At 66.5% G+C, this 27,148-nt stretch overlaps 1 protein-coding gene across 2 annotated transcripts in view; it reads right to left on the bottom strand.

The window, feature by feature from the left end:
• The window catches only part of WNT7B (Wnt family member 7B), a 39,789-nt gene extending 17,623 nt beyond the window's left edge, over positions 1 to 22,166 (bottom strand). Inside the window, exons 1-2 of one of the 2 annotated variants that reach the window (XM_070051538.2) lie at positions 21,636 to 22,166; positions 2,286 to 2,512 (exon numbers count right to left, since the gene is read on the bottom strand). In XM_070051538.2, the coding sequence (XP_069907639.1) occupies positions 2,286 to 2,512; positions 21,636 to 21,706 (298 nt within the window). In that variant the 5' untranslated portion in view covers positions 21,707 to 22,166. Of the gene's footprint in view, positions 1 to 2,285; positions 2,513 to 18,202; positions 18,653 to 21,635 lie in introns of those variants that run through there. The other variant, XM_070051537.2, reaches the window with a different exon arrangement.
• Positions 22,167 to 27,148: the final 4,982 nt, after the last annotated feature.

The following is a 27,148-nucleotide window of genomic DNA, read 5'->3' on the forward strand; positions in this document are numbered from 1 at the left end:
AGACACGAGCCAGCCGAGGGCAGGGGCCCCCCGGGCTGAGAAGCAGCAGGAGCCAAAGCTTGGAGGCCGGAGAGGCCAGGCCTGGTGGATGCTGGGGGAGATAGGGAAGGGGGGACAGTGTCCAGCTGGGGAGCCCACTTTACCTTGGGGCAATAGGGAGCTACCAAAGGTTCGGGAGGAAGGGGCTGACATGACACAGCTTCTGCTTGACTCAGCAGCTGGGCTGGTGGAGGAGAGGCGGCTGCACGCAGGACCAGAGAAGCAGGCCCAGCAGGGGCCACCGGACAGGGAGGTGACCGCAGGCTCCTGCCCTGACAAGCATTCAGCAAAAAGGACCAGGATCAGGGATGGCGGGAGGGGCCGGCCAGCGGGGACCGAAGCGGCGGCTGAGGCTGTCACCCCGCGGTTACGGCGTGGTGGGGACACGTGCTGGCCAGAGCAAGCGTGAGGAGCCCAACAAGGCAGCCACAGAAGCCACGGAAGAGGCAGACAGTCGGCCCAGGGAGGTCACGCGTGGGTGAGAGAGGACGAGAGACGCGGCTGGCAGGTGTGGACAGCTCGGCCACAGATTTTACCTCTGACCTGCTGCTGAAGGGGGGAGGGGCTGTCCAGGGTGGGCTCCCTCGAGGCAGGGCCCGAGACCAGATCCGGTGCTCAAGGGACAAGGGGAAGCCAGGAGGGGCGAGGAAAGAGCCGAGCCCCAGTGGCCCCAGCTGTGGCCTGATCCTGGAGGGAGCTGGGTGGGGGGCAAGAGGCCACCAGTGACCCCTGTGCTCTGTCCTCCCTCCCCAGTGGGCAGAGCCAGGGACCGTCCCTGAATGCCCAAGAACAGCTGTGGCCCAGGCACCACTATGGGGCAGGCAGCATCACCCCCAGCAGGGGTAAAACCCCGGCCGGGCCTGACGGCAGGGAGAGGCTCAGCATGGCCACTGCGTCCCTCCCCCGTGTATCTGCGGCCCAAGCACCCAGCCCTCTGCCGGGCATGGGCCTGCTCCACACTCGTCTCTGACTGTGGGCCACTCGCAACTTCCAGGAGCACATGGGAGTGCCCACCGAGGCCATGGAGCCCCAGGTCTCAGGGCTGGAGGCCAGGCAGGCAGGGGGGAGCCATGGCGGCGCACCCCCCACCAACGTGGATGGGAGTGGCAGCCCCGCCCTGCCCGGCGGGCACCTGGATCGAAGCAGCTGCACTTGGGTGGCGGGGCCCCAGGGAGAGGGCGGTGCCACCCTCCTGGCTGTGCCAGGTGCCACCCACGGGCTGCTCACCGCAAAGCGGCCCCCAGGGCTCTCCTCGTGCCACCCCCAGCCCCATGCCAGCGTTCCACGCCCTGCAGAGCCTGCGCCTGGCCTGGGCCCAGCAGCTGTGAGCTCGGCGGGCGCAGGCTCCTGGGCTCTGTGGAATCAGAATGTGCTGTGCCCTAGGCTAGACCCCCTGCAGGCCTGGGGCTGAGCCCCTGGCTGACTCTCGCGGTGGTGTAGACGACAGGAACTGTCAGCATCCCCAGTGTGTGCCTGCAGGGGTGTCTGTAGGGTGCCTGCTGTGTGCAGGCAGCAGGAGAGGCACTGGGGCCTCGGGGCTGGGGGTGGGGCGGGGCTGCTGCCTCAGAGCTCCTACAGGTCGGACACCGAAATCATGATTTCCTGGGAGCCCCTGTCTGGGCCTCAGCCTCTTTGTCTGTGGTTGGGGGCGATGCAGGGGGAGGGGGAAGGAGAGTGAGGGGGGCTCGCAGCCCCAAGGACTGGGCACAGCCAGCGGGCGCCTGTGCCTTGCTCCACACAGCCCCCCTTGCCCAGCCCGACCCCACCCTGCCCTCCTGCTGCGGGTGCCAGTATGGCTGCTCCAAGTGTGCACCCCCCATGCTCCTGTTCCCAGCAAGCCCCCCACGCCTGAAGCCTCAGCGACTCCTGATTTCCAGGTGCAGAAGCGAGAAAACAGAGGCAGAGGGGCGGGGCCACGTGCCTCGGTTTACCAAGTAACGAAGAACACGCCCACATCCACAGCACTGCCTGCCAGGCCGCCAGCCTGGGTCCAGAGTGAGGCTCCTGGCCAGCCCAGAAGGGGACGTGACCATGGGGCCCAGGTGCCTGGTCACGCCAGCCCAGGGGCCATGCCAGCCCAGGGGCCACTCCAGCCCAGGGGCCACGCCAGCCCAGGGGCCACTCCAGCCCAGGGGCCACGCCAGCCCAGGGGCCACTCCAGCCCAGGGGCCACGCCAGCCCAGGGGCCACTCCAGCCCAGGGGCCACGCCAGCCCAGGGGCCACGCCAGCCCAGGGGTGCCCTTACCGACTCGGAGCTCCTGCCCGAACACGGTCTTCTCGCCCAGGGCCGAGCAGTTCCAGCGGCCGAAGCGGAACTGGTACTGGCACTCGTTGATGCCCATCTGTGCCCCCTCCCCGATGACGATGATGGCGTCGGGCCGGCTCTGGCAGATGGCGCGTTGCCGCGGTGCCAAGCCGGGAATCTTGTTGCAGATGATGTTGGCTCCCAGGGCCACCACCGACGACAGCGCTCTGCCAAGACAGGACAGGCATGGGGCGGTGAGGCCGGGTGAGCAGGAGGACACCCCCGCCCTATCCCGCGTGATCCGGGTTTGGAAAGGACCCGCCTGGCCTGGGCGTCGCAGGAACCGAGGCCCCCAGCCCCGGGAGCAGACAGAGCTCCAGGGCAGAGTCCCACAGCCGCGCCCTGTGCGGAGCCAGCTCTGGGAGCCGGGCTTTCCCTGCACCTGCAGACCCCCCCCCCCGCCTGCCCTCCTGGAAGCCCCTGTGCCAAGATGCCCATTGGGAGCTGCAGCCTGGTGTGACTTTGGGAGGGCAATGGGCCTCCACTTCCACACCCACAAAGTGGGCACACGGACTCGTGTCCTCACCAGCACCAGTGCCGGCAGTCACTCATCTCCGACGGCCGGCGCACGCCCATGGGCAGCTTGGCAGCACCCGATCCAGAATTGAGTCCTACTGTGCGCCAGCCCGGGCTCTGAAGGGGGCCTCCAGGCAGCGCCTCAAGCCCTCGCGGCAGCCTTGGTAACTGGCTCCCGCTCTCCTGCTGGGCTCACTCTGGACTGGATCTCGGGTTGGTTTGTTTTTAAAGATTTGAAAGGCAGAGTTGCAGAGACGGAGAGACAGAGAGAGAAAGAGAGAGAGAGAGAGAGAGAAAGAGAGAGAGAGAGCGCCGTGATCTTCTGCCCACTGGTTCACTCCCCAAATGCTCACAACAGCCGGGGCTGGGCCAGGCCAAAGCCAGGAGCCAGGAGCTTCATCCGTATCTCCCACATGGGTGCAGTGGTCCAAGTACTTGGGCCATCTTCCACTGCCTTTCCTAGGCAAATTAGCAGGGAGCTGGATTGGAAGTGGAGCAGCCAGGTCTTGAACCGGTGCCCGTATGGGATGCCGGCGTCAGAAGCAGAGGCTAACCCTGCAGGGCTACAGGTCTGGCCTGGCCCCATTTGTGGTCTTAATGAGGTAAAACTTGCACAGGGTCGACCTCAGGAAGGGTTCTGTGGGTTCAGGGCCCGGGCAGCTCCCCTACCTCCTGGGGTATTTTCATCCCCAACCAGGGGAAACTCCACACCCACACGCAGCCCACCCGGCCCCTCCTCCTCTTCTCCCAACCCCGGCTCCTGCCCCCCTCACGGCTTCTCTCAGAGCCGGGACCCCGCCGGAGGTGGCCTGCTCTCAGGTCTGGTGTGTACGGCAGCTGTGCTCTGGGCCTTGTTGAGGCTGGACAGCCGGATTGTGCCCACCTGGCTTGTACATGCAGGTACAAGTTGCTGTCACAGCCCCTGTTTTCCACCTCTAGGGCACACACCCAGGAACGGAACCACAGGGTCATGTCGGGATTCTCTGGCTTCTTCGGGCGCTGCCCAGCTGTTTTCCACAGCGGCCGCACCACTGGCTCACGGTGAGCTCCAGGAAAGGGCCAGAAACCTAGGGGAGGGGGCCAGGGCTGGACTCCCACCGCCTAGGGACAAGCAGCTGGCTCGCAAACACCCAGGCCTGCTCAGCCAGGGGACACCATGGGGCATGCGGGAGACCACCAGGGGCCCCCAAAGCCATAGCCCTGGCCCTGGGCCCCCGCCCCGCGCAGTGGGACGCCTCCTCCTGCCCTCTGCCTGCCAGTCGATCCCTGCCTGCCGTGAGAGAGTCAGTGTTTTTCCAAAGCCAGCTGGAAAGTCCCCGTGTGGCCGATCCCACAGCACGTGCTGCAGCCGGGGCGTCCTGCCCGACACCCAATCCCCGGCCCGCCCGCCGCCCCACCCGCTAATCTGGCCAAGACCCCTCTGGGTCCCCCACGGGCACAATGGGCAGAAACGCCCGGGGCTGTGTGCGGGTGGGGCAGGGAGCTGGCTGGAATCTGGGGAATTCAGCGCAAAGTAATTGTAGCTCCTCGGAAAACCGAGCCTGGGAACAGAGGTGATGGGCGCCTCCACCGGCCACCACGCTCCCCACGCCCCCCACGCCCCCCACGCCCAGGAGCTTCCCGCAGGCCCTGGCCACGAAGCCCCCCGCTCCTGATGATACCAGGTCTCAGCACAGACCCCGGTCCAGCAGCTCACTGCGCTGGCCACAGCCCTGGTCCCCGCCCCACCGACCCCGCCAGCACCCAGACCTGACCACACGCTCCCCTGCTCTGAGCCACCCGTAGCTCCCCACTGCCTTGAGCCCATCCAAGCTTCTCTGCCTAGAACCGGAGGCAACTTCCGGACAGTGCATCCTGGGAGCTGCCTGTGTTTGAATACAGGAGTCAAGAATTAGATCCGGAGCCGGCGCTGTGGCACAGCGGGTTAAGCCGCCGCTGAGGAGGCTGGCAGGTTGAGTCCCAGCTGCTCTACTTCTAATCCCACTCCCTGCCTGTGCCCGGGGAAGCAGGGGAAGATGGCCCAAGTGCTTGGGCCCCTGCACCCATGTGGGAGACCCGGATAGGTCTCCTTGCTTCTAACTTTAGCCTGGCCCAGCCCCGGCCATTGCAGCCCTTTGGGGAGTGAACCAGCGGATGGAAGATTCTGTCTCTCCCTCTCTGTAACTCTGACTTTCAAATAAATAAATAAATCTTTAAAAAAGAATTACACCTGAAAGAACTACAGCTCAACAACAGAAAGACAAACAGCCCCATTTTAAAATGAGCCCGGGAAGCCTTAGGCACACGTGTCTCCGATGGCCAACAGGCACCGCGCCTCGCTGATCCCTAGGGAAAGGCAAATCCAACCCACGATGAGCCGCCACGGCTCACCCACTAGGGCGGCTTCTGAATAATAACAACAAAACAGCAAGTGTTGAGGGGGGAGAGAAGTGCCTGCCCCCACCCCACCCCATGCACTGCTGATAGGAATCAGGGGACAACAGCATGGCGGCGCCTGGGGGAGCCAGCAGTTTGCACAGAGCCTGCACACAAATGTGCGTGGAGCACCCTTGGCGTCGGCAACAGATGAGTGGACAGACACGTGCGGGCCATCCCCACGGCGGGATCGTATGTGGTCATAAAAATGGACCAGGGTCTGACTCGTGCGACGCCGAGGAGGGATCTCTGACCCATGATGCCTCGCGAGAGAAGCCACCTGCTGCATGGTTGCATTTATGTAAAACGGCCAGGACAGACAAACCCGTGAGACCGACGGCAGAAAGGCCCCGCGCGGGGCCGGGGCGGAGGGAACCGGGAGTGGCTTATGAGCGGGTTCTGGACTGCCATCCAGCTGGGGATTGCATCACACCGTGGAGACGTGCACAGGTCCCCACAGCTAACGTGGTGGATTCCGGTAAGTTCCGTCTATACTCAGAACTTCTGCGGACCAGAGGTAGGGTCGTGGGAGGGGCTGACGGGGGCCTCGCCCTGCTCTCTCGTCCACTAACCCGGCTGTGCGGGGCTGACGGGGCGAGGGGCCATTGAAAGGTCAAAGGTGACATAAAGGTATCGGGGAACAGTCACAGTAGCAGCTAGGAGCACAGACATCCAGGCACGGTTGGTAATTCAGATAATTCAAATTCACCTCCCTTAGTACCTGAGGGTTTCTCACTGACAACACGGAATCCTCCGACCCTGGGCGACAAGGACCCCTGCTGCGCCGCCCCTCCCGCAGGTGTGGGGACAGCAGCTCCAAGCCGGGGACGCCTGCTGAGGTCGCCCGGCCAAGCCCTCGGCTTCCACAAACGGGGTGGCTCAGAGAACCACCACCCGCAGCCGTGCGCTCCAGACACGCGGGCACCGTGCCCGCTGTTCTCAAAACACGGCCTGTCGCTCCCTTGGGAAAAGTCACCGGAGTCATTCTCGCATTGGGGACAGCGCTGTGACTGCCCCGCCAAGCAGCCTGGAGGGGTGGGGACTGTGGATATGGGCGGTGGGCACTGGCCCTTGTTAGGAACCCGTCAGCCTGGGGAATAAGGGTAAAAATGTAGAAGGACCAAGTACCTGGGCCTTGGAGGTGGCGAGAGGTGGGTGCACGCATTGGTAGTCGGGGGCGCCCCCAGCAAGGTCCCCGCAGGTGGGCCCGGCTTCCACCCCCAAATAGGCAGCCCATCTGGGCCAGCCTGCAGGCCCTCAGCTGCCCGTGCCCCAGGAGAGGTGGGCCCAGGAGGCTCCGAGCAGCCTGGGAGCTGGGGGGTTGGGGGGGCTGGGCTCACATTTCCCATGGGAATCTCTGCTCTGGGCTCAGCCACTGTGCAGGGGCCTCGGGACGTGGATGAGATGCCAGCGGATGGGCCGGCTTGCACGACTAGAATCTTCCCTCACCCCGAGAGGACCTCAGAGGAGAAGGGGTCTGGCCCCATGGACAGTCTCCCTTTCTGCCCCTGGGGGCTGTGCTCAGGCCCCCGCGTCTCAGGGCAGGGGCCAGCAGAGCACTGGGGCCGGGCGCCGTGTGAGTGGAGGCCACCCGGGTGAGGATCTTTTTCCACCTGCCAGAGCAGCCCCCCAAGAAAATGCGGCTGCCTCCCAGATGAGGGGGCGTGGTGGGAAGGACATGTCCTTGCCCCGATGGCCGGAGCCACATGGCTGTGTGGGGAAGCCCTTGGGGCAGCACTGGCCAGCACCAGACCAGCAGAGTCCTGGGGGCACGTTAGAGCAGCAGGGGAACCCTGACTCTGGCAGGTCCCCTGACCTCGGTGCCTCGGTTTCCTCCTCTGTCACAGGGGGTGGTGACACAGCCCAGCCGCCCGAGGGGCCAGGGCGAGCGGTCGTGGCCTGCGGGGACGCCCCCTGCCATCACTGCTCTTGAGGCCTGAGACCAGGCACTGTCCCTGACGCTCATTGTCAGACGCACAGTCGCCCCCGGGAATCAGGGACCGGCACCTACACCGGTGGTTCCGAAGCCATCGAGGCCACGTCAGCCGCCGGGGGCAGGGGGAGGGTCAACCCCGCCTGCCATTTCCTCTGCCCTGCAGCCTGAACTGGCGTCTGCACCCGGAGGGACAGGTGCTGATGACGTCAGAGAGTTTGCACAACCAGGAACGGCAGCCCCAGGGACCAGCAGCAGAATAGACCACTCAGCCGGGCAATGAGAAAGAACACGTCGCTGACGAGCACGGAAGGGACATGCCACACACGTGTCCTGCTGGGCTGCGGGGGCCAGGGAGGGAGCAGGCAGGTGTCACCCCCACCGCGAGCCCAGGATACGCACACCTCATCTTTGAGCCAGGAGCCCTGGGTGGGATGCACTGACAGACGGAGCCTGGTGTGTGTGTGGGGGGGGGGGCGTGGAATGCTCTAGACCCTGAGCGGGGGCGGGGGGGACACGGATGCGCAGCGCCGTCCACTTGAGAACCCTGCAGCATGCGGTTCACTCCTCATCCATGACGCATAGAAAACGGAGCCGGCAGCAGGAGCCTCCGGGCCTCCTTACAGGGACTGAGATTGTAAAAGAAATAAAACGCCCACTGACAAAGCACACCAGGTGATGCCTCTGTGTGCCTGGTCTCAGGGGGATGCTGACCCTGCCTGCCACAGGCGCTCGCGGGGGTCGCGGGGGGCTGTGCCTATCAGACAGCCTGAGCCTCCTGGGCCCGCAGCCCTGGTGGGCCCCAAAGGAAGGCAGCCAGGAGGTGGGAGCAGAGACCCCAAGGGGCTGGACCCTTCCTGGGGGTCTTCCTGCCTAGTGCCTGGGTGGGGCCCAGCACCCACTGCCAGGGGTGCCCCCCTGCCCACCCGGCTGTGTCCAGAGTAGCTGGGCCCAGCAGCAGGGAGGTAGCTGCCCAGGGTGGGGAGACTGCCCCGGGCAGGCAGCCATCCAGCCTGAACCCCTGTGCTGGCGGGGTGCTCGGCACTGCCGGCACGCACCGTGGCCCTGGCCCAGTTCCCCACCTGGGGAGAGTGACATCACGATACGATGACATGATGATGAAGAGGCCCCCAGAACAGGAGCAAGAGAGGCAGAGAGCGGGCAGGGAACCCACACCTCCCACCACCTTCCTTGTGACGTCACCCCGTCCCTGGCCCTCAAAGATGGCAGGGGACATGCAGGGTGTGGTCACCTGTCTCCTGGCACCAGGACCTGCATCTGGGGAGGGGCTGTTGTGGGTGGGGAAGGAAGCCCCCTACTTTGCACCAAGCTGGGAGGAGCCTCGGGGGCTGAAAGTGAGGTGCAGCCTGGTGCCCAACAGGCCCAGGACCCTACAGTGGCTCAGGATGACAGGAAGCCCATCTTGTCCCTCTTGCGCGCTGTACCTGGAGCAAAGCCTCAGTGATCAACATCAAATGAATGACTGAATGACAGCCCAATGACCAGGCGAACGGAAGCATGGAGGCGGCCGGGCACACCCCTTCCTGGGACAGCGAGGCTGGTGTGGGCACCCTCGGCAGCCAGGACCACAGCCGAGCAGGTGAATGGGCTTGGGGCGCCCGCTTTCACTCGGGCCGTGTCACAGGGCAGCGGACAGTGGCACTGGGGCGCAGAGACTGTCCTTGCCCTTGCCAGCCGCACCGTGGGAGGGGCCGGGTGATAGGGCAATGAGGGTGAGGCCACCCCAAACCCCTCTGGCAGTGCACCGGCTCCCAGCTGTATTTTTCCATTTAAAAGCTACCGAGGAGGCAGGCATTGCACTGGGCAAAGTGGGCGAGCCGCCGCGGGGGCACCCACATCCTGCGTCGGACCAAGAGCTTGTCCAAGCCCAGCTCCCTGCTGACTTTCACGCTGAGAGGCAGCTGGTGATGGCCGAAGTACTTGAGTTCCCGCCACCCACTCAGCCGGGCAATGAGAAGTGCCCAGATTGAGTCCTGGTCCCGGTATCGGCTTGGCCCACCCTGGCCTTGGCAGGCATTTGGGAAGAGATCAACGGACGGGAAAATGAAAAGCTGAGAAGGCTGCCACCTGGGCCGTGCACTCACTTACCCAGAGGGAGCCTCCAGCCATCCGGAGGCCACGGCCTGACCCAGGTGCGGCCTCGCCACCCGAGGGTGCCGCAGGAGCCAGGCACCTCCACCTGAGCGTCCCACTTCTGCAAATTCCCCACAAAGCACAGCTCAGATGCAGGTGCACCAGCGGAACCAGAGCACTCCCAACCTTGGCCTTGGCAGCCCCAGCACAGCCTGCCCTTAACCCTGGGTTTCTGGTTGGAGCAGCCCACCCTGCTGGGGAACTTGGATACTGGGATTGTCCCCAAGGCAACGACCAGGCCAGCACTCCATAGGGAAGTAGGATCTCAGAAGTTTCCAGAAGCCGGACTGAGCCCTCATGGGCCTCAATATCCAGGACCCCTCCCCACAGAGCCTGTGGGGGGATACTGGGGACAGCTGCCCTCTACCCCCAGACAGCACACACCCCTCCAGCATGCCCTGCTCTGCCCTCCCGGGCTGCTCATTCACCTGCTTGATCCTGGCCCACTCCCCAGCTGGCACCAGCAGGACCCCAGCCTCAGGCTGCCCTAGCCATCACCCAGCCTCAGCCCTGGCTGATCCTTGGTGGCCACTATGGTGGCCACTGTGGAAGTCAGCCACAAGGTGGCCCGATGCCCACCCCTCATCACTTCCTCTTACCCCCACCCCAAGATTCTGCCCCCACTCTTGCTCCTCCCTGCACCTGATCCCTCCACTTCCCAGGCCCTTCCCTGGGGAGACCCCCCCAACATGCCGGCCCCAGAGGCCAGGGCAGGGATCCTCAATGCCCAGAACCCAGCCAGGCCCTAAGCTGACCTTGGAAATGAGGGCCGCTGCCCCCCATCACAGGAAGCACAGGCATCCCCCAACACACACACACACACACACACACAGCCAGCTTCCTGGGAGGTGGGGACAGGCTGGCCAAGCCCGGCCAGATCCCTGGCCCTCCAGGCCCCTAGCCCCAGCCCTGGCCTGGCTGCCCAGCTGCCCCGAGCGCCTCCAGCCCACGCTCCTGGCCCGGGGCACTATGCAATTCTTCCCTCTCGGGCATCCTCCGGCGAAATATTTGAAGAATGTTCTAATTATCTGTGATCAGCCAGGGAGGCGTGCCTGGGTCCACTCGTCCAGGAAGTAACTCGAAAATCCCTGAGGGTGGCGCCAGCCCCCACGCCCACCCCAGGCTGCACCCACCAGCCTCTCCCCAAAGTGGGCAGCCTCTCCCTGGGGCCCTGGTGGTTCCAGCCCCTGGTGGGCCCCAGGAGGTTCATGAGCCCAGGGTGGCGCTGGGGCAGAGAGCAGGGGCTGGGGGCGAGTGGGGGCTTCAGCAATCCTGATGGTGGCATGGGGGGGAGGAACCCTCCAGGATGGACCCCTCAGGCTGCCCAGGGCCAGAGCTCTGCCCCCACCAGCCCCGGTTCTGGTCTCACCCGGCTGTAGAGGTCTCCGTGCCGGGGGTTTGCGGCCAGGAGCATGGCGGGGGCTCAGCGGAGCTCTGTCCAGCCGGGGCACAGGCCTGATGTGGCTCCAGCCGCTGCCTCCACTTCCCTGCTCCTCCTCCTCTGTGCTGGGGCCGGGGCCGGTGGGGTGGGGAGCATGGAGCGTGGGCCGGGGCACAGGCCACTTCCACACCCCCGGCCTCAGGCAGGCCACTGGGAGGCCACGGTGAGCCTCGGTTTTCCCATTTGAAAGCGCTCCCCTCCCTCGGGACGGAGAGAACCTGGACCCTGCTGAGGCCCTGGGGGGAGGGGAGCAGGGTGGCCATCCAACCTGGCTGCCCCCTGTGCCTACACAGGGGCTATGCTGTGGGGAAGGGACCCCTCACCCTGAGCAGTGGCCACCATGTGCTGGCCCTTGGGACTCTCCCCACCCTGCCCCGCCCTGCCCCACCCCGCCTCTGGACCTTCTGGGTGAGGACACAGACAGGAGAAACACCCCCCACCCCAGGGCCACCTGGGGGCAGGACGGCAGGGAGAGCAGGTGCTGCTCCCCAGAGCCCCGCCCAGGCCTTAGCAGGTACCTGAAGCTGCATCCCTGGGGGGAGGGGTGGGGTCCTGCGTTCCAGTTCTGCGCGGCCGCGCCGAGCCTCGGTCTGCCTGTCTGTCCAGTGAGGACAGGGGCCCCTGTTCGTGGGCGGGGCCGCTGCTGTGATCTTTCCAGGCCACTGCCCTGTTCAGCCCGCAGCCCGCAGTGTTCCCGGCAGAGAGCGGAGCGTCCGGGGCTGGCTCCCTCGCGCCCCCGGCGGCCAGCTGCCCTCCCACCCTCCGCACATAGCTGGCATTCCTGGCCTGGCATCCTGGGACCCCACCCTGGAGAGAAATCAGGCAGCCTGGGAGAAAGCAGGTGGCGGGTGCCCCCCGCCCCCCCCCCCGGGCAGGACTGAGGGTGCTGGAGGTGGGTGAGGGTGCTCAGCATCACCCCCCCCATGGCTGGACATCAGAGCCTCACCCAATCCTCGTGACCCCACAGCCTCAGGACACTGACCTCTGACCTCAGAAACTTCCAGATCTCTACTGGCTGTCAGGGTCCACCACAACAGGAGCAGGCTCTGGCCACACTGGACCAGATCTCCCCTCCGGGCACCCTGCCTGCTCCCTCCGGCAGCCAAGCAAGATTCCAGACCCGGTTCGGGGCTGCCTCCTCCTCCTCCAAGAAGGCCACCTGGATCTCTCCTCCGTTCTCCCCCTCCACCCCTTCCAGCATGGTCATGCGTGTGCAGGCTCTGGGGGAGGTCACTGGGGCCAGGGGTCAGCGACGCCCTTCCCTATGCCCAACCCCTGACCCTGCTCTTGCTTCCCGCGGCACAGATGGGACCGTGATACCCACGGAGGCCACACAGCCAGCCGAACCCAGCTCTGTCGGACGCAGGGGCGTCTGCAGGCCTGGGTGACCAGGATGCCAGCCCTCAAGACAGGTGGATGGGTGGATGGGCGGGCGGGCGGAACAGGTGGGAGGGAGCTGGCAGGCCCTGCTGGCCCGCAGCCAGGCTGGGAGTCTGGATGTTCCCCGGCAGCTCTGGACAGCGTGTGAGTGGCGGGGTTAGAGGCCGAGCCCCGTGGGCAGTGGACAGCGAGCCGTCACCTCCCTGCAGGCTGCAGGGCAGGGCGCGCTCCTGTTCTGGGGACGACGCAGCCTCCTGCTGGAGTCCTAGAAGGCGCCCTTTCCAGGAAGTGATGGGTGACAGACAGCACGAGTGTGCAGGGCTAGGCTCTCTGGGGCCCCGGGCCTGCCTGCACCCAAGCCAGGACTCTGCTGAGACCCAAGCCCCGGGCCTTTGCCTAGAAAGCCCCCTCTCGCCAGGACACTCTGGGGGGCCGGGAGGAGCTACCCTCACTGCCCATGGGTGGGGGCCCCTGCCGTGGCCTCTGCAGGGCTCCGGGCGAGGGGGTGAGCTCCCTTCCCAGTCACTGCTGGCCAGTCCCACTTCCTGGGGGTGCAAAGAGCAAGTTCCAGGCAGTGGGCATGGCCGCTGGGACGGGGCGGAGGGGAGGGACAGGAGGGGCCTGAGAGAGCAAGGCCAGGGAAGCGAAGTGATGCTCCGAAGGTTCCCACAAACCCACTGCCACGCTGGGTCCTGGCTTCCCCCCACGCACACGCTGCCCGCCAGAGGCCACAGCTGCTCCGCGCGGGCTGTCTCTCTGCCTGCGCACGCTGGGCCAGGGGCCAGGGCAGGAAGAGACCCTGACTAAGGACGACTCCCGGCTCCCTGCACCTGCTGGGGAAGCTGCTCCAGTGGCCAGAGCCCAACCAGGAGGCGGCCTGCTAGGAGCCACTAAGCCACTGGACGCCAGGAGACACCGGAGAGGCAGCGCCGACCCCATGTTCAGCCTCCCCTCCCCGGCTCTGGCACTGCTCACGTGGATGGCTGGGGCAAGAATGGGCTACAGAGCGGAGGGAGCGCACAGGGGTCCCAGGGCAGGGTCCTCCCGCATGTGTGTGCCCAGCCGCCTGCCCCGCAGGGACGCCCCAGGAGTTCCCATTCAAAGGGGCATTTTCCCTCTACCTCTTAGGACTGCCTGGGCCCGAGACTCAGGCCTCTGGCGCCTGCCCGCACTCACGCCTGCAGCGGGGAAGGGGAGCTGGGGGCTCGGTCGCCAGGGGGCAGGGCTCACTGGATGGCACTTGCAGGAGTGCTCACTCGGGCTCTCCCAGACCACTGCCAGTGCCCAGGGCCACCTGGTGCGTGGGCGGCTCCCTCCCACCCCTGCCCGGGCACCTGGCAGGCGTCAGGGGCTACCATGCAGAAGTGCTGGGGGCTGCAGTCTCTGTGTTTTCCAACCACAGCTGCACCACCCCGGGGCCACGTGCTCCAGCCTGGGCACCTGGGGGCATGGGGCAGGGCTGTGGGCTGAGGCTGAGCATGGCCTCAGCACCCCTACCCCTCGGATGAGGCAATCACACCGAGGTTGGCTTCCCTGCCCAGGCAGGGCCCTTCCCCAGTCTTGGCACTTCTGCGCCTGCTTGCATGCCCCCAAGGCCAGGGAGATCACTGCCTCTCCACCGGTGCAGGGTCTGCCCCAGGTTTGTGACCCACACAGATCTGCATTATGCCCGCCTTAGGTAGGGGGCAGAGCAGGGGGAGGGGCCCGGGCAGGCTGAGTGGGAAGAAAGGAGGGAACGGGAGGAGGGAGCGCACCTGTCCCCACCCCCACCCCGCCGGCCAGCCGGAGGGGAGGCCCCCAGCCCCGCGCCAGGGAGGGAGGACAAACGGAGGTTTTGTCTTTGGCCAGCGGTCGGCCTGCGCCACACAATGACCCTTTCATCAGCCTGCAGGAGCCCTGCGCCCGGGGTTTCATCTGACAACGGAGGGCGCCGGCCTCTGGTCCCCTCGGGAGGGGAGTGGAGCCCTATCTCCACCGGACCTGGGGCTGTGCAAGATGGCGCCCTTGGGGGAGCCTGCAGCCCGGGAAGTGAGGCCAGGCCTGGAGGGTGGCGGGCACGGCCATCCTGACGGGTCTTCGTCCCTGGTCAGAGCCTTCCCCGGCCCTCACCTGTCCTGCACAGACCCTGGGCAGAGCAGGCCTTGGAATCCCCAGAGGCTCTGGGCTCCCCGTAGGCGACCACAGGCTACAGGGCCATCCCGGGCAGCAGGAGGCCGGGAAGTGTGGGACAGAGGGAGCTGCAGTTGTGACCTCCCTTCTCAGGGTAGCCGTGCCCGCCCTCAGGGCGCTGTCCAGCTGGCTGCACCTGCAAGCCCCTGAGACCCCTCCTGGCAGTGGGCCAGCACAGTGGAGCTGGGGGAGGCGGGCACCCCGAGTGTCTCAGGAAAGGGCTCCTCTCTGCACCCCAGCATCTGCTGACCTCAGCAGGACGCTTTGGGGCTCCCTCCAGGGGACCCCTGGGGGGTAAGTGTGACCACCAGTGCTGCTCCTGCTCCTGCTTACTCTGGCCAACTCCTAGCCATACTTCAAGACCCTGCCATCCCCTCCAGGAAGCCCGCCTAAATAATGAGTGTCCCCCTCGCTCCCTCTGTCCTGCCAGCACCAGCTGCCCTGTACCTGGTGACTGAGAATGAGGCACCCCCAGCACTTCCTGCACCCACTTCCTCTGCATTTTCCCGTGGGAGCACCCCTGATCCCCACCGCCTGAGACTGGACCACACAGGTAGAGCCAGGGTGAGAGCTCAGATCTGGGTCACCTTCCTGTCCCTTGGCCGCAGGTGAACTCAAGGGAAACCGACTTAAGACGTGGTCCGCTTGGCCTCAACACACAACTGCAGAGCCCAGCACAGCCCCAGGAGGAAGCGGACGGCAGTCCCCCTCCTGCCCTCTGCACACGAGGTCAGGACTCACTTCTGGGATGCACTGAGCTGAGGGTGGCAAGTCCCACCCCCTGGGAGTGAGGCTTCCCGGAGGCTCCTCTGTCAACCTCCAGCCGGGGAGGGGGTCCTCGGGGGCTAAGATGGCGTCAGGTCACCCAGCGCCGGACACGTGGCCCACCCAAGCCCCGGGGGGGATGTCTGGAGCCCCTGAACCTGCTCAGCCGCAATGCAGACCCCTCCCGCGCCTGGACAGACACGGGCCCTCCCACTGGGAGCCCAGCCTGTCCCTCCGGGAGCCTGATTCAGCACACACACGCCCCCCCCCACACACACAGGGGGTCCTGCCACAGGGCTGCTGGGTGTGCGGTTGGCATCACTGGCAAAGCCACAGCAGCCGACCAGGAAAAGGCCCGGCCCCGGCAGGGCCGTGGTGAGCGCCGCCCCCCACCCCCCGCCAGGTGGTCGGTGAGTAACCAGCCCGTCACCATGAGTCACTCGGCTCCCCAGAGCGGGCGGTCACCATGAGAAGCTGTACCGGAAGACCTGGGGGGCCATCGCAGCCAGCCCCCACATCTGGGAGCGGAGGCCATGACCGGAAGGGCCAGCCTAGGACAGCAGCGCCGCGCCTGGTGCCTGCTGGAGCGCCCATGCCAGCTGACCCCTCACCACAAGCCCTCCCCTGGCCTGCAGCCCCCACCTGCCCTCCTTGAACCCTCACTGACCCCCTCTGGCCCTGGGAGCTCCTGGCCTGACCACGGGGCCAGAGCTCAGCACCCCTTCCAGGCCAGCACACCCGTCCAACCCGATCAGCCGCCGGGCCCAGGCATGCGTCTGGGATTCGCTGTGTGGGGACCACAGCCCAGCACCAGCAGCTGGGAGAGCAGCCCAGATGAAAGGGGCAGGATCAACTGCCCGCCAGGGTCTGCGATCCCAGCAAAGGGATGCCTTCTGGAAAGTTCTCTGGAGCAGAAAAAAAGCCTCCACCCAGGGCCCCTCCTGGCCCTGGCGTCCTCAGATCCCGCGGGCTGGCTCTCCCGGCATTCCTGCAGGACTGAGGGTGGGCTCCCATGGATCCCACCTCTCACAGTCCGCAAGGCACTTCCGCCCCGGGGGCCTGGCCACCGTGGGAACCGAGACGCCAGCGGCAGGGTGTTCTCCTGATCGGCACTTTCACTCGCATTGCCCGCCTGCTCCCACCTGCGGCCCCTCACCCACCTGGCCTCCCCAGTGCCCATCAAGCAAGCCAGGGGAAGGCCCCGAGATAAAGCCGCCTCCCTCCGCACTCCGGGGGCCTGGTCTGTGTTAGTCCCTGCTCTGGGAAAGGTTGTCATCAGCGCTTTCCTCCTCCGGGCGCAGCAGGTTGGGCAGGTCGGGCAGGGGCTGCCAAGGGTGAGGTGGGACTTTGTCCAGCCCCTGCCACCCACCCTGGAGCCCAGCAGGGGCACAGGAGCGGGTGGGCAAGCCCTGCTCTCGGGAGCACTCCTGGCAGCCCCGCTGAGGTGCACAGCCGGGAGCGAGCCTCTGCGGGTGCAGACGGCGCTCCTGCAGGCCAGTGTGGGAGGCTAACCCTGAAGGAAAACCTGGGGTCCCCAGAGACACATCCTGAGCGTCTCCCCCTCCTGGCACACCCCGGGCCCCTGCCTGTGAGCATCCAGGCCAGGGAATCTGATTGCAAAAAGGATTTCTCCAGCGCTGCAGCTGCCCATCCTCGCAGCGAGCTCAACAGGGAGATGCCGGGACAGGGGGCGGCTTCCCACCTCCGAGGCCCCGAGGCCACGTCCTCCTGGCAGATCCTGCGCCCGGGACCCTCCGGACCCACCAAGGTCTTAGCCTCCTTCCCCAGCGGCCCCCCGCCCGCCCCGGGGCGGCCGGCTCCCCCGCCCTCCCCACAGGCGATGCCTCCTCGGCAGCCGGGGCTGCCCGCCGGGCCTGGAGCGCTCTCTGCTCCCGGACCTTGTAATTATGTCCCACAGCCCGGGAAACCGCGGGCCTCGCAGCATCTGGCTGCGGTTGCGAACTTTTGTTTCAAGATGCGCGACTATTTATAGAAGGAAAACTGGTAGGATAGCAATTTCCTAGGAGCTGGAGGAGAAATTGGCTGCGTCTTTATTAAAAGGGGGTGGGGGCACGGCGATTTATTAGGGCTGCGGCCGCGCGGGGGGAGGGGTGGCGCAGGGAGCGGGAAGGCAGCGGCTGCCCCCTCCGGCCGCGTTAGGCGACCCCGGACGTGGCCCGCGTGTTAAGGAGGGGGAGGGGGAGGGGAGAGGGGAGATGGGAGGGAAGGAGAGCTGGCGCTGAGGTTTAATCAGTAGCATCCAGCTTCAATTCCCCCAAACGGCGGTCCCATAAATCAAACTTCTTTTTAAATCGGAGGCCAGAGCATATGCGTCCCATTAGGGATCGGGCGAAGCCACCGCTGCGTGGACGCGCCCCCTCGGCTCGCTGGGCCGGCCCGGGCCCTGCCCCGAGCTTCCCGGAACCTGGTGGGCACTGCCCTACCCGACACACGCGCGCGCCCACGCTCTGCGCGCTCCCTCGGCCCGGACACCTGGGCGCACCGCCGCCGCCCGCGCGCACTGCGCGCCCTCCTCGCCCCCAGGTATGGAGTCACCCAGGGCACGGATCAAGCGCATGAAGTCGCAGCGCCTTAGGGGTCCAGCCTGGGAGCGGTCTGGTGGGGGCGCAGCGCGCACGAGGGTGCCGTAGTGCGAGCTGGGGAGCGGGTGGGTGCGTGCGGCTCTTCAAAATGTAGCAGGGTCCGGCGTGCCGCGTGGATTAACGTGCGGAGGGGTGCCCGCGATGGTCCGGGACCCGGCTGAGAGGCACAGGGAATCTCCGCGCCGCGCTCTCTGACCCTCGAGCTGGGTGCGCACAGCCAGGTCTACGCGGGCAGTCGGGTCGCTCTCGGGTCACCCTTTCTCTGACCCCAAAGCTAGGATTTGTCACCGCCGCGGCCGTCTCCCAGGTGCTCCATCTCGGCGGCGTAGGCCGACGAGGCGAGCCTAAGTTTCCCCCGGCTTCTGCGCGCGCCGTGCGCCCCGCCCAGGGGCCTCGTAGCCGCGTTCCCTGCCCGCCCCGCTCCAGCGCCGGAGGCCTGGGAACCCCACCCGCCCACCCGCGCGCCGCCCGCGGCACTCACAGGTAGCTGCCGCTGGACAGGAGGAGAAAGATCTGCGGGCAATAGACGGAGAGGAGCGCGCTGCGTGGCGACAGCAGGAGCATGGTGGGCCGGGGCGCCCGGCCGGGCTGCACAGGCCCCGCAGGCAGGGCGCCTGGGTCAGCTGAGGCCGGGGTCCCCGCGGCCCTCCCGGACGCAGGGCAGCGGCGCCCGGAGCTAGGGGCCGGGACTCGCTGGCCCGGGCCCAGGGGTCGCCCGTGCCCCGCCGCCAGGGCCGCGCATCGCGCCGGGTCTGGGGCGGCGGCGGGCGCTGGGGCTGGAGTGCGGCGCGGGGACCGGGCCGGGGGCAGCGCGCCCGCCTCGGCGCCCGTCTGGCCCTCCGTCCGTCTGTCGGTGCGGACCGGCTCTGTAGCTCGCTGGGCTCACGTCTCCAAGTCTCCCGAGGCGCGCAGCTGCCATTGGACGGGCCGCCTCTACATCCGCCTCCTCCGCGGGCGGGTTTTTTTAAAGGGGAGGCTGACCCGAGCGTGCGGCGGGAGCCGCCCCCAGGGCTTGCCGGCGAGCTGTCTTGGCCCCGACACACTCACCCCACCTTCCTGAGCCACGCGGCTCTCCCCTGCCTCTGGGAGGGCGCACCTGGGGGTGGACGCTGCGAGGAACTCACAGGGCGACGTGTGCTCCTCTTGGGGCTGTGCTGGACAACGTGCGCTCGTGTGTGCCTGCGTGTGCATGCATGTGCGTGCATGTGCCTGCGGGAGTGTGGGCGGGCTGAGGGCGCAGGTGTGTGTGCACAGATGGGCTGTGTGTGCTGCGTCCCCGCCTGCGCGCGCCCCTGGGGTGCTGCGCTGACTGTGGGTCGCACGCCCTCCCTGCCATAGCCGCCCAGGCCGCGCGGGCCGCTGCAGTAGCTGAGCGCCTCTGCCCGCTCGGCCGGCCGCTGCACCTCTTGGGGCGCAGCGGGCAAGCCCCGCTCCTCCTCTCCTGCCAAGGCGCGGATCCCGGCTTCCCTGGCAGCTGCTGGTCCTTCAAGGAGCAGCCCCCTCTTTGGGTAAGTCTGATTTTTCAGCCCCCAAACACACACGTAGGTCCCCCCCATTGCGCGTGGGAATGGGCCTCGCGCACAGGCAGAGCAGGCAGGGCCAGAGGCAGCTCTGTACCCGCTGGCTGGGTTTCCCGGATCCTCACCTGGTGTGGAGACCCATCTCCAGCACCCGGGAGCGAGGCCCAGCCCGCCGCCTCCACCTTCAGCTCCCAGGGCCCCCGGTTCTCAGGTGCCTCTGCCGTATGGGGACAGGGCTGGGCCTGCAGCCTCCACACCCCAGTCCCAGTGGGTCCAGCCTCTCCCTCCTGCGCTGGCCTCCTCCAGGGCTGGAGTGTGAAAGCCAAAGAGGACCTGAGTGAAGAGTTACAGCTACCAACTCCAGGGTGCATCTGTTCTTGGGGGACTGTGAGGACTGGCAGGGGAGCCCCCCGAATGCACGAGGGGCACTATGGGTCTTCAGAAGCAGGCGTGGGCACAGGCGGATGCCTCAACACACGCGGTCTCTGGTTGGAATTTTGGTGACCCTAAAACCCCAGCTCTCAGATCTGCCGCAGGGGCAGTGACTCCCTGGGCATTAACGGCCAGCAGGGCTCACGGGGCTACAGCCCCTCCCCCAGGACTAATGCCCCACCCCACCCCAGCCCCCCGCCCATGAGGGAGGGGCTACCATCTCCCTTCCATTCTTCTCAGAAAAGAGAGGCTAAGAAATGAAGAGCCACAGGCCAGGAGCCACAGGGGACTGGCCTAGGCGGTTGTCCACCAGGCTCCCAGGTTGTTCAAGCCCTCAGGCCACATCTGGGGCCAGCTGCCCCTCCTGCCCATCTGGTGCACGGAAGCAGCTTGCGGAGAAAGCAGGGCCCTTCTCTGCACGCCGGGGGCAGCTCAGCCGTTGGCGCTGGTCTAGGACAGCCAGAGCTGCAGCCCTGCTGCCGAGGGACCCGGAGCTCAGAGAGGCCCTGGAACCAGGCTGGCGTGGACAGCACAGCTATGCTGGTGTGGAGGGGGCCAGGGCAGGGGCTGCTCCCCGCCAGCTCTGGTTGGGAAACAGATACCGGGAGTAAGCCAGCCCCAGTCCCAGCCCCAGCCCCAGGGCCAGCCGCGTCAGGGTGTGGCCGGGGCCATGGCTCCAGCCCGGTTTTCTGATGCTCGCAGCACCTGATCCTATGGTTGGAGGGCAGGGGAGGCTTGGTGCTGAGGCCCAGGCAGCATTAAGGGCTGTCCATCAGTTTGGGGAGCCAGGGAGTCAGCCGCAGGGGCTGCAGAGTCGGGAAGGGAGCTGGCTGCCCGCCCCACCCCCACCCCCAGCGGGCTCCCTGCGGGCACCCCTCACCTTCCTAAACAAACACCCGGGGACACAGCCTGCCGCAGACCTACAATAAACGGAGCCACGGGCACCGCAGCCCCGCCCTCCCAGACCTGCTGGGCCCAGGCGAGCATGGGGGCTTCCAGCCTGGAGGCTGAGACCTCGGTCCGGACCCGCAGGCGCTGGGCCTCCTGACGGACAGAGGGTGTGCAGGTCCTGTTCCACCTCTCCGCCCCGGGAGCCGTGGCTCTCGCATGCAGGACCCGCCCCTCCTGCGACTCGGTTCCCCGGCCTTGCCCAGGGCGCGGATCCCCGCAGGTGCGAGGGGCGCGGGTTCCGCGCGGGGCGGTGGGCTCCCCGCAGCTCCTCCAGGTCACAGCGCCCCTCCACCCCCACTTAGAGCGAAGCCGAGACAGAATCTGTGTAAAGGAGATCGCGGCTCAACAGGTAAGGACTCGGCTGGGTTCAGGAATGTGGAAATACGACTCGGAGCAGCTACCGCAGCGAGCAGCGAGCGCGGCCCGCCGGGCGCCCGCCGGCCGCGCGAGGGGGAGCGCCGCGCGAGGGGGCCGGCCCAGGGCCCCGGGCGGGCGAGGCGGCCGGGGCGGCCCCGCGGCCCATCCCGAGCCAGCCGGACGGGTTGTCAAGGTAATTTCAACACGTCGGGGTGATGGATAGAGACGAAGGGCCGCGGCGGGTGCGCGCCCTGCGCCGGCCCGGCCTCCCGGGCTGCCCGACGCCCCCCGCCCGCCGCCCCGGCGCGCCCTCCAGGCCGTGAGTGCTCGGCCCGGGCTCGGCGCCCAGCGCAGCCCGGGGGAGGGAAGGCGCGTCCCACCCCCGGGGCCTGAGCCCAAACAGGTGAAAGTACGCGCCGGGCACGCTCGCCGCTACCCGCGCGCCCCGCTCTCCCTCCCGCCCTGGCCTCGGCGCCCCCTTGAGAGCGCCCCCCGACTCAGGGGACTTGGCTACCTCTCCGCAGCTTAGGGCGCGGGACCGACACCCAGGCCGGCTCCGGAGCCCCGAGAGAGCCGCCCTGCCCCCCGCTCGGGTCCCCGCATCCCCGCGGAGACCCCCTGGAGGCAGCCGCCCCCGCCGGGCGGAATACTCACCCGAGCTTCACGTAGAGGACGCCAAAGCAGAGAAACACGTAGAAAATCCACTTGCGAAAGTTTCTGTGCATGATCCAGAGAGGGGGGCTGCGCCATAGACTGCGGCGGCCGGAGGGGACGCGCAGGCCGGGCGGGGATCGGGCAGAGGCGGACCGTGCTCAGCCGGCGCTGCGGCTTGGGCGGCCGGCGACGCGCGGGCACTCGGCACGCGCTGCCACCATGGTGAGCCCGGGGCGCCGCAGCGTGCGCCCGGCGAAGTGACCTGGGCCGGGGGCCGCGACCTCGGGTCCCGGCTGAGCTACCGCGGGTCCGTGTGAACTGGGGCCGGGGCCCGGGGCCCGGGCGCGGCCGGAGGGCTGGCGGGCGCTGCCTCCACGGGGGCGCAGCTGCCTAAGGCCGTGCGCGCCTCGCCGAGCGCCGCGGCGGCCAATGTGTCGGCACTTGTCGGCCTCCCCAGGTGACTCGCGGCCCCGGCAAGCCAGGCGCGAGCGAGCGAGCGCGCCCAGGTAGGAGGATCCGCCTCCCGCCCGCCCTCCTCGCTCGCCGCGCGCTCTCTCTCTCCCTCGCTCCCGCGCTCTCCCCTCCCCTTCCTCCTCCCTCCCCAGTGACACACAAACGCATCTGCCCCCGGCCCTCCTCCCCGGCCCGCTCTATTCCAATCTCCCTCTGTGGACTGGACAGGGGTGGGGTGCGGTAGACAGGGCTGGGGCGGGGTGGGGGGAAGCAGGCTGGGATCCGAAGGGACACCTGCGCGCTGCTCCGCGTCTGCAGCGGTAGGGGCACGGCAGGGGGCCTGGGAACAAGGCGCACACGTTGAGTGGTCGGGCTTCCAGTTCTGGCTGCGGAGGGAGAGCTGCCGGCCCCTCGCCGTTCTCAGCGTGCTTCCCCTCCCCCCAGAAGGGATCACACGGGGTCCCCAGGATCGCTCCTTCCCTGCAGACCAGCACGGGGACACCCGCAGCTCCGATGCCAGGGGCGCTGACCCAGCGAGGGGACCAGGGAGGGGACGCGCCGGGCCAGAGGATTCCCTGGCTTTGTTTTGGGGGTGGCTCCTGGCTCCAGGGATCCCCTGTGCTGTCCTCCGCAGAGTCGGAGGTAGGGTTTGTCGTCAGCCAGCAGAGCCCGAAGCCAGACTGTGCCCCGCGTCACCTGGAGCTGCTCAGGCCTGCTTCAGCTCCGGCCAGTGGGCGCCACAAGGACCCTGCCCCGCCAGGCCTGGTCCCTCCCCAGACGCAGGTGCGCGGCAGAGCCCGGCTCCCTTCCTGCTCTTGGACGTTCGCGTGGCCGCAGCGGTGCCGCTGAGGGAGCGGACGGAGCCGGGGGCGCTCAGTCCTCGAGGGCGGAGGGAGCAGAGGCAGGCGCAGGCAGGAGCCTGCGGGAGGACTCGGGTCCCACCTGGTCAAGCCCGTGCCACAGGAGCTCAGAGCCCACCCCCGGCCCCCGCCGTCCTGCGCGACCCCTGCCCCCGACCCCCTCTCAATCCCTTCCAATCCTCGGAGCTTTGGCTGCGAGGCGGGCGCGGGCGTTCGTGGGCGGTCCACCGGAGCCGGCAGGTGCAGCTGCGCCCAGCGAGTCTCCCGGGGACGTCCCCAGAAAGAGGGGGCGCTGGGGGTCGCGGGCAGGGACCCTGAGGCACAGAATGGAGTGAAGAGGTGCAGCAGCGCCTCGGAGCCCCGGGCATCGCCCCCGCCCCGGACGCGGAGGCGCGGAGCGTGGCCGAACCCTCGCGGCCCGGGCGGATGCTGCCCCCCGGCGGCCACTCGGCAGACGCTGGGACGGGAGCGCTCCCGCCCAGGCCCGCACGGTCCCGAGGCTGCGGCCGCCGGGAGCCACTGGGAACCATGGGCCTCCTCCCCTTGGCGAACCTCGGCTCCCGCCCCCGCCCCCGAACCCACCCATCCCCGGGCTGGCGGGGCGGAAAGAGGCCGGTGGGCGGGACCCCCAGGCTCGTGCTCTGTGCCTCAGTTTCTCTGGGGGAGCAAGAGGCAGAGGGCGCCAGGAGAAGCTTGGGGACCGAGGCGCGGCGTCGTGCTGCCCCCTCCCGGCCCGGGGAGGCTGCGTCGGGGACTGACTTGGGTCCAGCCGCGGTGCGGCACCGCAGAAGGAGCTCCGGGAAGCCAGGCCTGACTTGTTTCCGAGGTTGGAGCTGTTTCCACACTCACGCGTACACACACCCACTCACACGCATGCACACATCCACGCGCAGTCACACATGCATGACCTACATACACTCATGCATCACACACCCGTGCACACTCCATGCATGCATGCACACACATGCACACACATGTACACACCCACCCATGCACACACATCCATGCGTGCACGCGCGCACACCCATGCACAAACGTGTACACAACTATGAACACCCATGGACACACATGTACACACCCGTGCACACAGCCATTCAACACATCTACACACACGTGTACACACACATGCACACTGGCACCAGAGTGGGCCTCCCACCCCCAGCTTGCCCTCCGAGGCCTCAGGCCTGAGTGGCCCCTGCCCCTACCCACATCGTGGTCATCTTGGAAGGTGGCGGCCAGTGCCTGGCTCCAAGGGTCCTGTGGGGTCTGGGGGTGGTGGAGTGGGAGGAAGCGGAGCGCTCGGGCTCCCGCCCGCGTGGTCCCCCAGCGAGGCTGAGCTCTAGAGTTGGACACCCTGGGGCCCCTGCTGGGTCTTAGGTGACCTTGGGTTCAGGGGGCTCAGCTCTTACCTCTTGCCCATGGGACCCCAGGCAGAGCTCTCACCACACTGGGGGTGACAGCAGCAGCAGTGGCACGTGCCCCCCAGAGACCAGTGCCCACCCCACACCCAAAGGCACTGACTCAGTGCAGAGTCTGTGGCGAGTCCTGAGCCTATAGGCTTGTGCTGGGCAGAGCTTAGGTGTGGGCCCAACAGGACCAGCCAAGTGTCCGACCCCATGGTGGGACAGGCTTCCCGGACCCCTGGCGGGTGATGGGAGCTGAGCGCAAGGTTGTTGTAAGCCATAGGACCTCTAATTGCGAGGGGGCAGGGCTCTTTCCTAAGCCTCTGTCCGGCTCCCGTGTGAGTGGAGGACAGAGCCCAGCAGGGCAGCGGAAGCCCCCTGCGCCACTCACCCTGACCTGCGGGCCACCTGGAGCTTCTCCCTCTTCTCTGGGCAACAGCAACTCAGGACTCTGTTCTCAAGTCTGCCCTCTCTGAATATGGAGGGCTTCCTGGAGGAGATGACCTGTTAGAAGCTGGGGTCTGCACAAGCATGGCTCCGTTGGGGACGAACAAGGCTGCTCTGTGTGGCTGGAGTGGAGGCAGAGGATCTTGGGATCCACCCAGGGATCCCTCCATGGGCACAATGGGATGAAGTTTCCGGCTTGGGCAGCCCACGTGTCTATGGCACCACATTGGCCTGGGCCGTAGGGTACTCCAAGCTGGAAACCCCAAAGCCAGTGTTCTGTCTGACTGACCTCCATGTCCCCAAGGTCAAGAGCAGAGCAGAGGGAGAGTCTGCTGAGAGTAAAAGATGGATGGATGGACGGATGGATGTGTATGGATGGATGGATGGATGGAGGGATGGAGGGAGGGATGGATGGAGGTGTGTGTGGGTGGATGGATGGATGGATGGAGGTGTGTGTGGGTGGATGGATGGATGGAGGTGTGTGTGGGTGGATGGAAGTGTGTGTGTGTGTGGGTGGATGGATGGATGGAGGTGTGTGTGGGTGGATGGATGGATGGAGGTGTGGGTGGATGGATGGATGGATGGATGGAGGTGTGTGTGTGTGGGTGGATGGATGGATGGATGGATGGAGGTGTGTGTGTGGGTGGATGGATGGATGGAGGTGTGTGTGTGTGGGTGGATGGATGGATGGATGGATGGAGGTGTGTGTGTGGGTGGATGGATGGATGGAGGTGTGTGTGTGTGGGTGGATGGATGGATGGATGGATGGAGGTGTGTGTGGGTGGATGGATGGATGGATGGATGGAGGTGTGTGTGTGGATGGATGGATGGATGGATGGAGGTGTGTGTGGGTGGATGGATGGATGGATGGAGGTGTGTGTGTGTGGGTGGATGGATGGATGGATGGATGGAGGTGTGTGTGGGTGGATGGATGGATGGATGGATGGAGGTGTGTGTGTGGATGGATGGATGGATGGATGGAGGTGTGTGTGTGGGTGGATGGATGGATGGAGGTGTGTGTGTGTGGGTGGATGGATGGATGGATGGAGGTGTGTGTGGGTGGATGGATGGATGGATGGATGGAGGTGTGTGTGTGGATGGATGGATGGATGGAGGTGTGTGTGGGTGGATGGATGGATGGATGGAGGTGTGTGTGTGTGGGTGGATGGATGGATGGATGGATGGATGGAGGTGTGTGTGGGTGGATGGATGGATGGATGGATGGATGGAGGTGTGTGTGTGGATGGATGGATGGATGGATGGAGGTGTGTGTGGGTGGATGGATGGATGGATGGATGGAGGTGTGTGTGGGTGGATGGATGGATGGATGGATGGAGGTGTGTGTGTGGGTGGATGGATGGATGGATGGAGGTGTGTGTGGGTGGATGGATGGATGGATGGATGGAGGTGTGTGGGGGTGGATGGATGGATGGAGGTGTGTGTGGGTGGATGGAGGTGTGTGTGTGTGTGGGTGGATGGATGGATGGAGGTGTGTGTGTGGGTGGATGGATGGATGGAGGTGTGTGTGTGTGGGTGGATGGATGGATGGAGGTGTGTGTGGGTGGATGGATGGATGGAGGTGTGTGTGTGTGGATGGATGGATGGATGGATGGAGGTGTGTGTGGGTGGATGGATGAATGGAGGTGTGTGTGGGTGGATGGAGGTGTGTGTGCATGGATGGATGGAGGTGTGTGTGCATGGATGGATGGAGGTGTGTGTGGGTGGATGGAGGTGTGTGGGTGGATGGATGGATGGAGGGATGATGGGTGGATGGAGGTGTGTGTGGGTGGATGGATGGATGGGTGGATGGAGGTGTGGGTGGATGGATGGATGGATGGAGGTGTGTGTGTGTGGGTGGATGGATGGATGGATGGAGGTGTGTGTGTGTGGATGGATGGATGGATGGATGGAGGTGTGTGTGTGTGGGTGGAGCATGCGTGGATGGATGGATGGATGGGCCTGGAGAGTAGGGTCTGCCCTTGTCCCCCCTTGCCCTGGGCTCGCTTGGCCTTCCCATGGACAGGCACTGCTGGGCACCTCTGATGGTGCAGCCTGGAGTCCGGGGGCAGGCAGGCATGGCCGAGGGGCAGGTGCAGACACAGCTTGCTGGGACCTGAGCCCCTCTCTCGCACAAGCCTGGGTGCAGATGCCCCCGTGTGCCTCCCTCTGCGGCGTCTGTGTCTTCCCTCTGTCCACTGCTGCACCCCACGGCCTCATCCACTGCCCCAAGCTGGACTCGGCCTTGTCCTCATGCCTTCCTGCTCTCTTCCCTCGTCGAATCCGTTTGCAAGGCCTCATCCCAAGATAGACTGCACTCTTGGCCTGCCCTGCCCTGCCACCACTGCCGCCT

This window comes from Oryctolagus cuniculus, chromosome 11 (assembly GCF_051225735.1).
Source record: "Oryctolagus cuniculus isolate XC-2025 breed Fujian yellow rabbit chromosome 11, ASM5122573v1, whole genome shotgun sequence".
Taxonomy (NCBI): Eukaryota; Metazoa; Chordata; class Mammalia; order Lagomorpha; family Leporidae; genus Oryctolagus; species Oryctolagus cuniculus.